The 17,805-nt window shown below is 36.5% G+C and overlaps 1 protein-coding gene across 11 annotated transcripts in view; it reads left to right on the top strand.

The window, feature by feature from the left end:
- LOC106069679 (peripheral plasma membrane protein CASK-like) overlaps positions 1–17,805 on the top strand; it is a 390,362-nt gene that overhangs the window by 352,279 nt on the left and 20,278 nt on the right. For all 11 annotated transcript variants that reach the window (XM_056013245.1, XM_056013242.1, XM_056013241.1 and 8 more), the window contains 2 exons: positions 3,233–3,469; positions 6,338–6,416. In XM_056013245.1, the coding sequence (XP_055869220.1) occupies positions 3,233–3,469; positions 6,338–6,416 (316 nt within the window). The remainder of the gene's footprint in view (positions 1–3,232; positions 3,470–6,337; positions 6,417–17,805) is intronic.

Genomic DNA, 17,805 nt, shown 5'->3' with positions numbered 1-17,805 from the left:
TTGTAGTTTAAAATCTTACTACTTCGAGTTTAAAATCTTACTGCTTTGAGTTTAAAATCTTACTACTTCGAGTTTAAAATCTTACTGCTTTGAGTTCAAAATCTTACTACTTCGAGTTTAAAATCTTACTGCTTTGAGTTTAAAATCTTACTACTTCGAGTTTAAAATCTTACTGCTTTGAGTTCAAAAACTTACTGCTTTGAGTTCAAAATCTTACTACTTCGAGTTTAAAATCTTACTGCTTTGAGTTTAAAATCTTACTACTTCGAGTTTAAAATCTTACTGCTTTGAGTTTAAAATCTTACTACTTCGAGTTTAAAATCTTACTGCTTTGAGTTCAAAATCTTACTACTTCGAGTTTAAAATCTTACTGCTTTGAGTTTAAAATCTTACTACTTCGAGTTTAAAATCTTACTGCTTTGAGTTCAAAATCTTACTGCTTTGAGTTTAAAATCTTACTGCTTTGAGTTCAAAATCTTACTGCTTTGAGTTCAAAATCTTACTGCTTTGAGTTTAAAATCTTACTGCTTTGAGTTCAAAATCTTATTGCTTTGAGTTCAAAAACTTACTGCTTTGAGTTCAAAATCTTACTACTTCGAGTTTAAAATCTTACTGCTTGTAGTTTAAAATCTTACTACTTCGAGTTTAAAATCTTACTGCTTTGAGTTTAAAATCTTACTACTTCGAGTTTAAAATCTTACTGCTTTGAGTTTAAAATCTTACTGCTTTGAGTTTAAAATCTTACTACTTCGAGTTTAAAATCTTACTGCTTTGAGTTTAAAATCTTACTACTTCGAGTTTAAAATCTTACTGCTTTGAGTTCAAAATCTTACTACTTCGAGTTTAAAATCTTACTGCTTTGAGTTTAAAATCTTACTACTTCGAGTTTAAAATCTTACTGCTTTGAGTTTAAAATCTTACTGCTTTGAGTTTAAAATCTTACTGCTTTGAGTTCAAAATCTTACTGCTTTGAGTTAAAAAACTTACTGCTTTGAGTTCAAAAACTTACTGCTTTGAGTTCAAAATCTTACTGCTTTGAGTTCAAAATCTTACTACTTCGAGTTTAAAATCTTACTGCTTGTAGTTTAAAATCTTACTACTTCGAGTTTAAAATCTTACTGCTTTGAGTTTAAAATCTTACTACTTCGAGTTTAAAATCTTACTGCTTTGAGTTCAAAATCTTACTACTTCGAGTTTAAAATCTTACTGCTTTGAGTTTAAAATCTTACTACTTCGAGTTTAAAATCTTACTGCTTTGAGTTCAAAAACTTACTGCTTTGAGTTCAAAATCTTACTACTTCGAGTTTAAAATCTTACTGCTTTGAGTTTAAAATCTTACTACTTCGAGTTTAAAATCTTACTGCTTTGAGTTTAAAATCTTACTACTTCGAGTTTAAAATCTTACTGCTTTGAGTTCAAAATCTTACTACTTCGAGTTTAAAATCTTACTGCTTTGAGTTTAAAATCTTACTACTTCGAGTTTAAAATCTTACTGCTTTGAGTTCAAAATCTTACTGCTTTGAGTTTAAAATCTTACTGCTTTGAGTTCAAAATCTTACTGCTTTGAGTTCAAAATCTTACTGCTTTGAGTTTAAAATCTTACTGCTTTGAGTTCAAAATCTTATTGCTTTGAGTTCAAAAACTTACTGCTTTGAGTTCAAAATCTTACTACTTCGAGTTTAAAATCTTACTGCTTGTAGTTTAAAATCTTACTACTTCGAGTTTAAAATCTTACTGCTTTGAGTTTAAAATCTTACTACTTCGAGTTTAAAATCTTACTGCTTTGAGTTTAAAATCTTACTACTTCGAGTTTAAAATCTTACTGCTTTGAGTTTAAAATCTTACTACTTCGAGTTTAAAATCTTACTGCTTTGAGTTCAAAATCTTACTACTTCGAGTTTAAAATCTTACTGCTTTGAGTTTAAAATCTTACTACTTCGAGTTTAAAATCTTACTGCTTTGAGTTTAAAATCTTACTGCTTTGAGTTTAAAATCTTACTGCTTTGAGTTCAAAATCTTACTGCTTTGAGTTAAAAAACTTACTGCTTTGAGTTCAAAAACTTACTGCTTTAAAGGAGTTCAAAATCTTATTGCTTTGAGTTCAAAAACTTACTGCTTTGAGTTCAAAATCTTACTACTTCGAGTTTAAAATCTTACTGCTTGTAGTTTAAAATCTTACTACTTCGAGTTTAAAATCTTACTGCTTTGAGTTTAAAATCTTACTGCTTTGAGTTCAAAATCTTACTACTTCGAGTTTAAAATCTTACTGCTTTGAGTTTAAAATCTTACTGCTTTGAGTTTAAAATCTTACTACTTCGAGTTTAAAATCTTACTGCTTTGAGTTCAAAATCTTACTGCTTTGAGTTTAAAATCTTACTGCTTTGAGTTCAAAATCTTACTGCTTTGAGTTCAAAATCTTACTGCTTTGAGTTTAAAATCTTACTGCTTTGAGTTCAAAATCTTACTGCTTTGAGTTCAAAATCTTACTGCTTTGAGTTCAAAATCTTACTACTTCGAGTTTAAAATCTTACTGCTTTGAGTTCAAAATCTTACTACTTCGAGTTTAAAATCTTACTGCTTTGAGTTTAAAATCTTACTACTTCGAGTTTAAAATCTTACTGCTTTGAGTTTAAAATCTTACTACTTCGAGTTTAAAATCTTACTGCTTTGAGTTCAAAATCTTACTACTTCGAGTTTAAAATCTTACTGCTTTGAGTTTAAAATCTTACTACTTCGAGTTTAAAATCTTACTGCTTTGAGTTCAAAATCTTACTGCTTTGAGTTCAAAATCTTACTGCTTTGAGTTTAAAATCTTACTGCTTTGAGTTCAAAATCTTACTGCTTTGAGTTAAAAAACTTACTGCTTTGAGTTCAAAAACTTACTGCTTTGAGTTCAAAATCTTACTACTTCGAGTTTAAAATCCTACTGCTTCGGCGCTGTTGTAATCTTCATCCCTGAAAGAACATCAGAAATATGTAAAACAAAACTAGTAGATATAGGGATTTATTCATATTCTAATCTATGTTTAAGTCATGGTTGGGGGGACAAATCAGCTGATTGGCCAATTGCCTTGAAATGTACAGCGTACATTTTGACACACAGACACACACATATGTATATAGGCCTATATGTATATTTATATTGTTTGATTTATGTTTAAGTTTATTTATGTCTTAGTTTGTTGTTTTTTTTTTACCTTTTAAATGAATATAACATTTTTCTAACCTTTAGGCCCTCCTCCAGTCACATGACGTCGTGGCCCATGAAGTGTATAGTGAAGACACCGCCCACCACGCTTCTCCAGGCTCCTCCCACCATTCCTCAGTCCCCGCCCACAACTACGTCAATGGCAGCATGAGTGGACAAGGAAACGGCGACGTGGACGGCGCCGGACACAGGAACGACAACGCGGAGGGCGTGATGCGTGTCCGGCTTGTCCAGTTTCAGAAGAATACCGACGAGCCTATGGTAAGAAAAGTCTTTGTAACGGCCACGCGAGGTCACGTGTGCCTCCTTGGACATCTTTTAATTTACGATTGTGTCTAACTGTAATCCCTTCAACGCACACAACCGAGACCAATCGTTATATATAAGGCCTGAACACTGACTTTCGACGTCGCCAACTGTGGGCAGTTTAGACCAATAGCTTGTTGCCACGTCACAGGTGGTGAGGTTGGACTTCTGACGTAGCAGAAAACTACCACAGTTGGCGACGTCACAAGTCAGTGTTTAGGCCTATATCGATTGGCCTCGATACAACCCAAGCATTATTAAATAATATTAGTGCATTGTCATTGGATTCTAGTTACTCTGAAACTTTTTTTTTTTTTTTTACAATATTAAACTATTTTCTCATTGCTCTGGACAAATCCACAATTGGTAACATTACCCAGTTAAAGCCTATCCATTGGTGCTTTCCCATGCTGCCAACTTTTTCCCCTTTTCATCCCTAGTCTTTCCTAATATTCCCTTCTTCTTTCCGTTCTTTCTCCTTGCTAAAAAGTCCTGCATTAGCAGTTCACGCGCTATGGGGTAATCATTCAAATAGAAAATTCACGATGTGGTATTGTGTCTATATTATAAGTTAGGTTTTGTGAGTTGTGTTCGGTTTTGTGTGTTGTGTTCGGTTTTTGTGAGTTGTGTTCGGTTTCGTGAACATTACCTGTTCGGTTTCTTCAGCAAAGAAATGTGTACACTGCCCAGGTGACTTGATACTCTGTCCCAAAATATTGACACTCTTTGCTAAACTGATACACAGCTTGGGTGTATTGAAGCACTGGCCAGATGAATTGATGCACCACACAGACGAATTGATGCACCGCCCAGATGAATTGATGCACTGCCCAGATGAATAGATGCACTGCACAGATGTATCGAAGCACTGCTCGGATGTTTGTAAAATGTTTTACATCTTTCTGGATGTTTCATTAAATTTGAAGATAATTTACTTCCTGGTCCAAATCTCCCGCAGGTCGACGGGGGGTGGGAGCAGGCAGAGTTTGAACCCGAGACCATTGATAAGTCCGAACGACAGCACAACGCGCAAACCGCACTACCAGGCAGCAATCCTGAGTGTTGGTACACTTCCCAAATGTATTGATGTACTGCCCAGATGTATTAAAGTACTGCCTGTTTGTAGCCTATTGATGCACTTCCCAGATACAATGATACAATCTCTATAAATAAATAAATACACCGCTTACTCTACTGATATTCTACAAATAGAAATGGAAACATTATCCATATGTAGGCTATATAATGCTACAATGCCTTTATGATACATTGCCTATATAATGATACTATGCCTTTATGATACGTTGCCCAGATTTATTGACGTATTGCTACGATACATTTTCAGTCCATCTACTTCACATCCGGCTTATATCAAAATGGGGTCACATTTTTATACTGTATATCACTACACAACAGTAGCCTATATTGTTGGTTTCTTAAAAAGTTGAGTCTATAATAAAATGGAAATAATCGTCTGCTAAAACTGGGCAAAAAAAAACACAGTGCGTTGTCTATTAACGCGTATTTCTTCTTCTATTTGCGCTCCCTCCTGGCCATATATCTGGCAAATTCAGACTATGACTTCCGCTCCGTTATGCCACAGTGGTACAGCCGTCCTGTTATTGAACTCACCAGTTGTTGTCTAACGTCGGCTAGATGCCAGAGACATTCCACAGATAAATAAAACTCTTTTTATTTGACAACAGCGACGTCTAATGTCTATCGAAAAAAAAAAAGACATTCTCTATTGGGTTTTCCTGACATGGTTTATTTCAAGAGCCTCCCTATTGCGTTACGATATTTGTCCAGCTTTGTTCTCTTGCAAACAAGAGAGGGGGGGATACAAGGCAGGACAATAGAAATACAAAGCAAAGATCAACATTTATTATCATTTAGAACAGTGTTTCCCAAACTGTGTTCCGCGAGGCCTTGATAGTTGTTCCACGAACTACTAGAGTAATTAACTTGCAGTCCATCACGAGAATTATTTTCTCTAAAAAAATAAGCAAAGTGTTCCTCTAAATGCTCAGAATGTGCGAAGTGTTCCGTTAATGAAAATGTTTGGGAACCACTGAGTTACAATATCGTAGTGCGAGTTACTGCTTTGACTTCTTTATATCCATTACTTTATTTTGGTCCTGGTAACATATAATGCAGGGTGGGCAAACTACATCCCGCGTCCGGTCTTAGATGGATTGGAGGTCACCCGTCACGTTCAATATTTACAAAGCTTTAATCAACTCACTCTGTCTGTCTGGTCAAAAGTTTGTACACGTTATTTCTCTCACGCTCATTCTCAGATCAAGTTGAAACTTTGCACAATTATTCATTGGTATAGATAATACACGAATCAATAAAAATAATTACCAATTTATCAATTAATTTCTGGTAAATAATTTTTTTTATTTAATTTATTATATTTCGCTTTAATCAGTCCCTTAGTCTCTTGGACCATTGGAGCATCCCACATAATCTGTCAAACATCTCTCTCCATTCTTGCCTTTTTCCAGAATTAGTGTTTTCCATAGACTGACTCCTCCCTTTTTTTTTTTAAGGTATTCATAATCGCTTCGTCTATCATCCTCTCCTTTTCCCTGGTACTGTTTCCTGCAGGAAAGTCTTTTCGAGCCCTGATTATAAGTGTTGGGATGGATTTACTAGAAATTTTGACAGTGGTCAGAAAGTCAACAAAGGGTCCTATAGCCATTGTGATCCTATTTCGGATACTCATTTGAGAACCTCTGCATAAATATTTCACGTTATTGTTTACAGTAAATATTTTTATGGATGTTGTTTAATGTGTGTGTGTGTGTTTATCTTCAGGGCATTACATTAAAAGTCAACGAAGAGGGTCAGTGTTTTGTGGCCAGGATTATGCATGGCGGAATGATACACCGGCAAGGTGAGTAGGCCTACTTGCAGAGAGAAAGAATGGGCGGAAATGTGTGCGGAGAACTATTTGTGACTAAGTGTACAGATTACTTAATGATTAAGTGTATTAGCCTACTAAGGATTAAGTGTATGAACCAACATAGTGATTAATTTTATGAACCTAGATAGTGATTAATTATGTGAACCTATAGTGATTAAGTATATGAACCTACTGGTGATTAAGTGTAGGCTATGAACCTACATAGTTATTAAAGTTTATGAACCTACAAAATGATCAAGTGTATGAACCTTCACAGTGATTAAGTGTATAAACCTACTAGGGATTAAGTGTTACATTCTTCATAGTAATTAAGTGTATGAACCTACATACTGATTAAGTGCATAGACCTACTAGTGATTAGCCTAATTGTATAGACCTAGTGATTAAGGGTATAAATATACTAGTGATTAAGTGTATGAGCCTACTAGTAAGTTGTTGATGAGGTTGTCATCTAGTTGTAGTTTCAAGCAGCTAGTCCAACTAAATCTTGTATGCATCTGGCTTAATGGGCACACAACTCTTGCATAAAGCTTGAAAACGTCTAAACTTGTAGTGACAATTATTTCAATGTATTGGATGTAGACACACCTATGGAACAACACGTGGAACTATTTAAAAATAGATTTATTTCCAAAACTGAAATCGACACTCGCCCTTCTGTCTCTCGTCTCCAACTTGAACTGTCCTTGACCCAGGCCGTTCACCCCTTTTTACAACAAAGCGTATGTCCTCTCTCCCTGTCTGTCTGGTCAAAAGTCTGTAAACGTTATTTCTCCCACACCCAATCTCGGATCAAGCTGAAATTTTGCACAATTTTTCTTTTCTCTGACAACACAAGAATAAGTCAATACAAAAAAAAAACAATTAGTAGGTAAAATGTTGGCAATTAATTATTTTGTTTGGTATCTCGATAAAGGGAGAGAAATTGTGCTTGGCTAAAGTAGTGGTATAAGCTGAATTAGTCCTCTCTAAGTCGCCGCTCTAAATTGAAATAAACAATATCTACCTATACAATTATCCCTAGTCACAAGTACCTCACTAGCTGAGTGGTTAGCACGTCGGCCCGAGAAGGCGTGAGCCACGAGTTCGAATTCAGGTCGTTCCCCCATTTTCTTTTTAATGCTTTTCAAAACCAACTAACGTAAAATCCACCCAGATATCCTTCCCCCCCCCCCTCCCATTTTCCCCACTGGTCCAGATAAGTGATAGTATCATAGCGTAATGAGAACGCTAAAAGCATAAACTAGCGCTAAACAAAAACAGTTGGTAAAAAAAATAATATAAATCTCACAGATTTATTTCTGTTGGTCTAGATCTATTACACATGTAATTACCTGACTCATCCAAACTAATGGATACAGTTACACTTCGTATAAGCTTTGTTTTTGTTTTGTTTTTTTAAAGTATTGTTTATGTTTCTCTTGTTTATAAACTCGTTTGCATCTCACAGTTACGTCACTCACCCAGATCCACTCCAAGGAAAGGGCCTGCACTCCATAACACGAGTATTAGTTGGTCTCTATAATCGATTGGGAAAATGTCAGAAAGTCTCGCGCTCTGTGTTTTGTTCCTATATATTAGTAGTCGGTGAAAGTACTTTAATTTTATTTTTTTTTTCAAATAGTCTTCAAACTAAAAGTACAATAGTAACTCAGTTGCCAAGACAGATCAAAGTGAAAGTACAAAATACGAATCAGACTAATGCCAGTCCTCTTTTTATTTACTTTAAACGAAGTTTAAAAGTCTCATAAAACAAAATATTTCTTCTTATGCTCAGGTCTATAATATTACCAAGATCAAAAGATTAAAACCTTACATTCTAAGTGAAAAAAATAAATAGGATTAACTTTCAAATTTATTATTTTATTTTTTGCAAGGCCTTTTTTTTTTTCAGTTTAAAGTTTCTGAATGCTACCAAGTTGTTGTTTTTTCTCCTATTATCTAGAAGGAGGATTTTTTTTTTGAAAAGTACAGCACAAAGGTAAATCACGTGCGCAATTCCAGACGGAAAAAACACAAAGTTTCCTAAAGAGTTCATCTTTTAAATTGGGTTTAAGTTGTCTGAATGTCCGACACTCCGTTCCAGCGAGTTCCCATGAAAAATAAAAACAAGCAAAATAAAAAAAATAAAAAAATCCTTCATAAGAAAAGCTTTAAGAGAAAGAACTTCATCCTTAACAATTATACCTCTCAATGATGTAGAAGTTATTTCCCTTTTTTCGATATTAGACAAATTAATTAATTTTTAATAGTTAATTGACTAATCTGTTATTTTGTCAATGGATTTATGTTTATTAGGTACAAATAAATAATTGCTTAACTCTTTCTCTCCGTAATTATTTACCACATTCTGTTGGAATCAACGTTGGTATCGTCAGTTAGGAGAGAAAGAGTTAACTGGTCAAAATTTCAGTTAGACCCGAGATTGGTTTGTGGGAGGGGATAACAAGAGCGAGTTGATGTAAGCTTTGTAAAAACATAGAAACGTTAAAAATGTACGGACTGAAACGCGAAATTCGTACTTTGATACCAACATTCCAAAGCTTTGACAATAACACGCTTTATCTGGGAACATTTATCGTTTGGTGTTATCTCCTTAGTAATATGAGAATGCTCTCTTCCTATGTTGTTGTTGTTTGTTTTGTTGTTTTTTTTTTCCCATGAAAATAAAAGTAGAGTGTGAAAATGGGTTTACCCGTTCAGCCGAACTGTAGCAACTATAAAGTACTGTGAAAACGGATTTACCCGATTTGTTAAGAAGTGTTGTTCTCTAGCAGAGATACATTCTAGGTACTTTTTGTCTTTTTTTAAGGGCCCTCCGGTGCTGGGAGGGACATTAAACATACACTACGGTGTCCGCCAAGATCATGTATGCCAAGTTTTATCAATATTGATCAAACGGTTTTGACTTTTATTCGGGACATACATACATACATACTTACATACATGTACACATAGGGCCTACATATGCACATACATACATACACACATACATACACACACACATACATACATACACACATACATACATACGCATATATATATATATATATATATATATATATATATATATATATATATATGTATATATATATATGAGAGAGAGAGAGTTCAGTTTATTTTGCTTGTTGTGTGCTCAGAGAGAGAGAAAGACGGGATGATTTCTTTACACGTTTACCTTCACCTGCCCAGACTATCAACTTGTTTTTTTTTTCGTCTTGGATTGAGGCAGCCGCGTCTCTGTTTTCTTCATTTCCTATACAGAGCCTCAGAGCATTGCACGTGCCTAGTTGGCACGTGATCTCTCCTCTTTTGCTAATTAGCATTTTCTGGTTGGAGATTACCTGTGACGTCTCCTTGACCTTGAGTTCTCTGAAGTAACTATCCTATTTGAGAATAAGAGTGATTGCTGTCGTTGGTGTTTATTTTTAAATCGAAGATCTGTTCTGTTTTTAAATCCTTGAACTGCCTGTGCTTATACAATTTACTATTGTCATCTGTATGGTTTCTTCAATTATTAACTCCATCGAAAACGAGTTATTTAATTTGAAATTTTTATACTAGAGTTTATTCAAATTTCACCCGCTCTGTTTACAAACGTGGTTTTCATTCTATAGTGCTAAAAAAAAAGTTGGAAGTTAGCAATACATTTTTCAAAAAAAAATGTTTAGTTCATTAAACACTAAATTATTTTGTTATATGTGAGCCACTGTGTTGTTCAGAGTTCTGATGGTACACAGGGCCGGTCTTAGGCCACTGCAACCTATGCGGCCGCAGTGAGCCCCGCACTTTCATAGGCCCCGAGCAAATTCTAGGTGTAAATTATAAAATTTAACCATTTTAACCTATTGTTAAAGGGTTCCTGAAATTGTAAAATATACAAAAATCTCCTGAAACTATTAAAATCTTCTGAAAACTGATGCAAATCTCCATAAAAACAGACAAAACAACGCCAATCCTACTCGCGATTAAAAAAAAAACGGCCTCTTCAGCTTTCATTCAATAAAAAATGTAATAATAAGGCGAATTTTAACCAAAACAAGAAGTTCAAATACTTAATTTACTTTAATAGTCACTGGCATTTATCCCGACATCTTAAAAAAAAAAGCGATATTTTGCTATTCGATAGTAAATCTAAAAGGCAGAATGGTTATCGGCTATTTATAGAAAATCTACTATCTACTGTAGATGGCTCGTAAAGTTAATTTGACAGTGATTTTGTACTTAGTAAAGTATAAATAAAATGTAAAGACAAATTTATTTTCTAATACAAAATCTTAATTTTCACTTATTATCCTTATCACAACCCAGAATAGGCCCCGCGCAATCCGTTTCGCATAGGGCCCCGCAACCTGTAGGACCGGCCCTGATGTTACGTTATCAAGTGCAGACTTTGCAGTCAACTTGTCGCCACTAAGTGAGCTAATCCCTCTATTTCTGACTAGTATTGGAGCCTTTGGCTCTCTTGTTCCAACGTGCTGATTGGCTCTTCGCAAAAGTCTGTCCACCTTCTAAGCACATCGATGTTGATGGTTATTCCTTTCTCAAAGGTGAACGATGTAATTGTTTCATTGCTCCAACCAAGTTCATCAAAGAACGTTTGTATTTTTTAGAGATCCCATGGACGTGCACGATAGTATTGGATGTTTAAGGATATTGTTTAAGAGACGATAAAAATGTTAACAAAACGACGAAAGTGTCAGGAGGGGGAGAATTTGAAAATCCCCGCGGGCCCACACCTGAGGGGGCCCCCAAATGGGCGTTTTTTACATAAAAAATTTAATATTACGCAAATGCAAGGCTCGCAAAGAGGTCATGTCCCCCGGACCCCCAAACGATGGAAAATTCCTAGCTACGCCCCTGGTTAGGAATGCCTTAATTGTTGTTTAACTATTTTTTTTTGTCTTTAACCGGAATATATCGCAATTTGGTTCTGAATAGATGTTTTTGCTGTACATCTGACTTTATATAATTAGTGAGCGCGCAGTGGACGGCTGCCTTACCGCGTTTCTTGTTAGCGCATTGGACTGTAGTATCATGGTCCCCAGTTCGAACCATCCTCTGACGTCATATTGGAGTTAGGGCAATGATGTAATTGTCTCTCTGAAGGGAAAGTAGGGCAATGATGTAATAGTCTTTCAGAAGTAAATGTAGGGCAATGATGTAATAGTCTTTCTGAAGGGAAAGTAGGGCAATGATGTAATAGTCTTTCTGAAGGGAAAGTAGGGCAATGATGTAATAGTCTTTCAGAAGGGGAAATAGGGCAATGATGTAATAGTCTTTCAGAACGGAAAGTAGGGCAATGATGTAATAGTCTTTCAGAAGGGAAAGTAGGGCAATGATGTAATAGTCTTTCAGAAGGGAAAGTAGGCCAATGATGTAATAGTCTTTCTGAAGGGAAAGTAGGGCAATGATGTAATAGTCTTTCAGAAGGGAAAGTAGGGCAATGATGTAATAGTCTTTCTGAAGGGAAAGTAGGGCAATGATGTAATAGTCTTTCTGAAGGGAAAGTAGGGCAATGATGTAATAGTCTATCTGAAGGGAAAGTAGCTAGGGCAATGATGTAATAGTCTTTCTGAAGGGAAAGTAGGGCAATGATGTAATATTTTTTCTGAAGGGAAAGTAGGGCAATGATGTAATAGTCTATCTGAAGGGAAAGTAGGGCAATGATGTAATAGTCTTTCAGAAGGGAAAGTAGGGCAATGATGTAATAGTCTTTCAGAAGGGAAAGTAGGGCAATGATGTAATAGTCTTTCAGAAGGGAAAGTAGGGCAATGATGTAATAGTCTTTCAGAAGTAAATGTAGGGCAATGATGTAATAGTCTTTCTGAAGGGAAAGTAGGGCAATGATGTAATAGTCTTTCTGAAGGGAAAGTAGGGCAATGATGTAATAGTCTTTCAGAAGGGAAAATAGGGCAATGATGTAATAGTCTTTCAGAACGGAAAGTAGGGCAATGATGTAATAGTCTTTCAGAACGGAAAGTAGGGCAATGATGTAATAGTCTTTCAGAAGGGAAAGTAGTGCAATGATGTAATAGTCTTTCAGAAGGGAAAGTAGGCCAATGATGTTATAGTCTTTCTGAAGGGAAAGTAGGGCAATGATGTAATAGTCTTTCAGAAGGGAAAGTAGGGCAATGATGTAATAGTCTTTCAGAAGGGAAAGTAGGCCAATGATGTAATAGTCTTTCAGAAGGGAAAGTAGGGCAATGATGTAATAGTCTTTCTGAAGGGAAAGTAGGGCAATGATGTAATAGTCTTTCAGAAGGGAAAGTAGGGCAATGATGTAATAGTCTATCTGAAGGGAAAGTCTGAAACAAGACAAAGACTTGCCAACTTAAAGCTTCTCTCTTGATGATTGAAGATTAGGAAATGTTTTAATCTTTTAATGAGTACTGGGCTAACTGGTTGACAGAAACTCTACACATGAACAGACCAATTTTGTTTAAACTCTTTGGTTGTATTTACCATCACATTCTCTCTCTCCTTTAGTATTAGATTCCTTTTTAGCGGCCCCCGAAAGGGGAAAAGACGCTATTAGTTTTGTGCGAAATGTCTGTCCGTCTGTCCCGTTTAGATCTTGTAAACTAGAAGAGATATTGAAAATCCGACTTCACAATATTTTAGACCATTCAAAGTTCTGATGCAACGGCTACTTTTTTTTTTTACTTAAAGCGAAAATTCTAATTTTTAAAAATCAATTATGCAAGAAGTTTTTTATAAGAAAAAGCTAATTAGTATGCATTATATGTTACACCTAATTTAAGACGAATAGTAATCTTATAAACATCATTTTCGTGAAAAAATTTTTATATAGCGGAAATTTTTTTTTTTTTTTTTGACAATTCGAAAATGAGATTGAGCCTTCTCAAAGAAATTAACTTATTTAGTTCGAACCGAGGGTCCCGGGTTCGAATCCTGGTGAAGACTGGGATTTTCAACTTCTGAGTCTACCCAGCTCTAATGGGTACCTGACATTAGTTGGGAAAAAGCAAAGGCGGTTGGTCGTTGTGCTGGCTACATGACACCCTCGTTAACCGTAGGCCACAACGACAGATGAACTTTACATCATCTGCCATATAGACCACAAACTAGTTAGGCCAGGTTCACATCTAACTTTACATTCACTTTCACGTATCCTTTGATCTGCGGGCCGATTGGGGCACTACACAAGATCTGTTAACCTTCTTTCTCCATTCTTATCTCTCATTTGTCTTTGATATAATTTCATTCGGATGTTCTTTCTGAAAATATTGAAGCCTACCTGGGTGGACCACTGGTCGTGCGGTTTGCGCGCTGGACTGTCGTTTGGATTTATCGACGATCGAAGGTTCAAACCCTGCCTGCTCCCATCCCCCGTCGTCCTGCGGGAGGTTTGGACTAGGAAGTAAACTATCTTCAACTCTGAAGGATTATCCGAATTATGTAAAACATTTTACTTCGGGGGCCGATTTTGAGTTTGTGTTTCCACAGAAACTGTCTTTTGTAACCTTGTTTGTTTTATTCTCAACTTTAAAAAAAAAAACTGTTTTGTCCTTTGGCTTTCTTGTGATTCTTAATTTCAACTGTCCCTGAACTCATCACTCTGGGGGTGACCGCACACACTTCATCACCTCCCCTCCCACTGGGAAGACGTGTGGCCTCTAATTTGGCCACCAGTCTCACCCTCTCACCTTTTTCTTCTGGCAATTCACAATGAATTCTTACTGCCCCCCCCCTTTTCCTCGTGCTTGTTTCTTACCCCCCCTCCAAGCTTCTGTATATGTTGAAACTCGTCCAGCTAATGTCATTGACAAAGGCAGATAATCAAATCAGACACACTGACGAACAGACATCTGGGAAAGCACAGTTCAACTTGGCATTCTGGGTAACATAACGCAAGTTTGTGGGTTGTATTAAGGTAATCCAATGACAGAAATATGAAAAAGAAAAATTTTGGATATGGATTGTTGAAGGCGCTGATTTAATACATAGTCCTTAGCTATAGCGGACCCGCGGCGTAGCATACGCCGCTATTTAGTGACGGTTCGTAGAGAATAATATATACAGAGAAGATTGCTTGTTCTCTCCCCCCCCCCCTTTTCTTTGTTTTTCTGAGCCGCGCTCTCTGTCGCCGCGAAAGTTACGCGGGGTAACTCTATTCCGACTTTCAGAAATAAAAGAGTTATCTTTCCATGACTTTTTCATTGAGAGTTAGAGAGTCGGCGTGCGTTGCGTGATGTCCCACATGGTTGGGCGAAGTAAAGAAATAGAGAGAGAGAGGTAATGTCCATCTATTTAGTCCACCGTCTCACTCCCCTGGAATTTTATAGTTTTCAGCTTCCCACTGGTCTTGTTCAACCCTACGACTATTTACAAAATTTTTACAAAGCGTATATGAACTCACGCTGACTGTCTGTCTGTCCAAACGTTTGTACACGTTATTCCTCCGACACCCAATCTCGGATGAAGCTGAAATTTTGCACAATTATTTCTTTTACCTGACAACATAACAATCACATCTTAAAATTAATCAATTAATCAACTTTTGTTAATCAATTATTTTGTTTGGTATCTCGAACAAGGAAAGAAATTGTACTTGACTGAAGTGGTTGTATAAGCTGAATTAGTCTCTTTATAGATTGTCGTCTGAAGTTAACACAGACATGAAATGAACCAATAGATATATATACAATCTTCGATGCTCATAGACCCTATGCATGTAGAGCTGTTACCGCGTTTGTTTGAGAAGCCTGAGAAGGCTTCATCCCACAAGTTCGAGGTCAGTTCGTGCCCTTTTAAAAAAAAAATACATTAAAAAAGCGATCATCCAGATACCTCACCCATTTCCAACTAGTCACACAGATTTATTATTGTTGGTCTAGGTCTATACAAATTTAATGGCATGACTAATCCAAACTAATTGATACTATGAGACCTGATGCGTAAGTTAAGTGACTGTTACTTTTGTAACATGGTAATGAAAGAATAAGTCTGTGATTTGATTAGCTGCTGTTAAATCCGTACACCTATATCTGAGTTGTATTGTATTATTGTTATATCTTTGTTTGATTTACTGTAAGACTCCTAAATCTTTTGCACTTGTTCAAATTAGTTTATTGCTTTTATTATCGAACATGACTGGGTTCGAATCTGGGTGAACACTGGGAATTTGAATTTTGGATTTTTAAGGCGTCCCAACTCTAAGGGTACCTGGCTTTAGTTGGGTAAAATAAATCCGGTTGGTCATTGTGCTGGCTACTTGTCACCCTGATCGTTAACCGTTGGCCAAAGAAACATGATCTGCTCTATAGATCGTTAAGTCTGAAAAAAAAACATTTTACTCAATAATGATGGAAATAAAGGAGCTTTGTGGGGTGTTTTTTTTTTTTTGTTTTGTGCTGGTAACATCGATTCCTGCTAACCTTTAATTACAAGAATCATTTATTAATTGTGTTACATTTTTATATTTACAATATGAGAACAAAGAAAATTTGATATAAAATCAATAATTGATCCAGTCTGTAACCGATGAAAGAATCAGTATCACATCCGGTGTAAGAGAAGTGCAACTTCTGTCATGTAACATCCCACGTTTACTCTTATCATCATTCATTAAGGTCTTAAATTGTCCTGGAATTCCCTATGTCTGTCTGTCTGAGAATAGGTGAATGACGAATCCTCGTGATAGAACTATCTGCCCCTGGATCAGGTGAGTCCAATGACGTCAGTAGTCGCTACAAGGTTGTCAACTTTTTGACGTGCCAGCAACAGATAAAATGTTGATTGAGATCAACTATCAGCAAATCTGTTCTCTCTCTCTCTCTCGTTATCAGCTCGGGCAGTGAATGATAAGCCTTGAAACGAGGCCAATCTGGTATCAAATGATAGAAACGCCAATGTCAGCAGCAGCAACAAAATTATTACCGTTAAACAAAATTGTTTGTATGGTGTTTATATATAAATACAGAAAAAAAAAGTAAAGTTCCCCTTTCAGACCTTGCAATCTACGGGGCAGATGATGTTAAGGCCATCTGTTTCTCTGGCCCAGGGTTAACGAGGATGTCATGTGGCCAGCATAACGACCAACCACTTTTACGTTTTTTTTCCCAACTAGTTTAAGGCACCCATTAGAGCTTGTTGGACTCAGGGGCGTCCTGAAAATCTCGAAGTTCAAAGCCCCACTTTTCACCGGGATTTGACCTCGAGACCTCTCTACTCGGAAGTGAAGCGCTTTACCCCTCAGCCACCTTTGCATATATATATATATATATATATATATATATATATATATATATATATATATATATATATATATATATATATATATATATATATATATATTTAATTATGTAAACTGTCGTGAGTGATGCACATGTTTTCCTTACGTTCCTTCATAAGTGAAGATTATGTTAGAACAGAGGAGGGATAGCGCCATGAAGGGTTCGAACCTGTCTGAGGTTCATACCAGGCAGACATCCGTTTCTAATTTCTTTTTATCTTCTTCATAAACCGTGAACCCTGAATGTCTGTAATATTGTTGCTATGAAAAATAATATTGTAATCAGTAGTACAGTAATTAAGTTTGTCAGTATTTGAGTGTGTCAGTGTCTAAGCCGAAATGTGGCAGTGTCTAGGCCTAAGTGTGTCTGTCTAGGCCTGAGTGTGTCGGTATTTGAATGTGTCAGTAACTAGGCCTAAATGTGTCAGTGTTAGAGAGTGTCAGTGTTTGAGAGTATCAGTGTTTGAGAGTATCAGTGTTTGAGAGTGTCAGTGTTTGAGAGTATCAGTGTTTGAGAGTATCAGTGTTTGACAGTATCAGTGTTTGAGAGTATCAGTGTTAGAGTGTTTCCTCTCATCTTGTCCGGTCCAAGTGTCCGCACGTGTCAGTTAGTAATCGATCGCCAGGTTGTGAATTCTTTCCGGTTCTGATTTTTGGGTTTCATATCGGTCTCCTTATCTCGCGCTCTTTTGTGTCGTCTGCTATCACCAGCCCCGCCCCTCCCCCGTCTTGTCATCGCACATCTCTCAAAGTAACTTCTGCCTTGTCATCGTTAACAGCACAGTGGAGACGGAAAAATTAATTTCCGTTATAGCTGGTAGAGCTATGATTGGGGAAAGGGAGGGCGCACTATTCGACCAAGATATGTCTATACTCGAGATAGGGCGGGCGTACTATTCGACCAAGATATGTCTATAGTTGAGATAGGGAGGGCGTACTATTCGACCAAGATATGTCTATACTCGAGATAGGGCGGGCGTACTATTCGACCAAGATATGTCTATAGTTGAGATAGGGAGGGCGTACTATTCGACCAAGATATGTCTATACTCGAGATAGGGCGGGCGTACTATTCGACCAAGATATGTCTATAGTTGAGAT

The sequence above is a fragment of the Biomphalaria glabrata genome, chromosome 15 (genome assembly GCF_947242115.1).
Source record: "Biomphalaria glabrata chromosome 15, xgBioGlab47.1, whole genome shotgun sequence".
NCBI classification, from domain to species: domain Eukaryota; kingdom Metazoa; phylum Mollusca; class Gastropoda; family Planorbidae; genus Biomphalaria; species Biomphalaria glabrata.
This window is presented reverse-complemented; position numbering and strand designations above follow the sequence as displayed.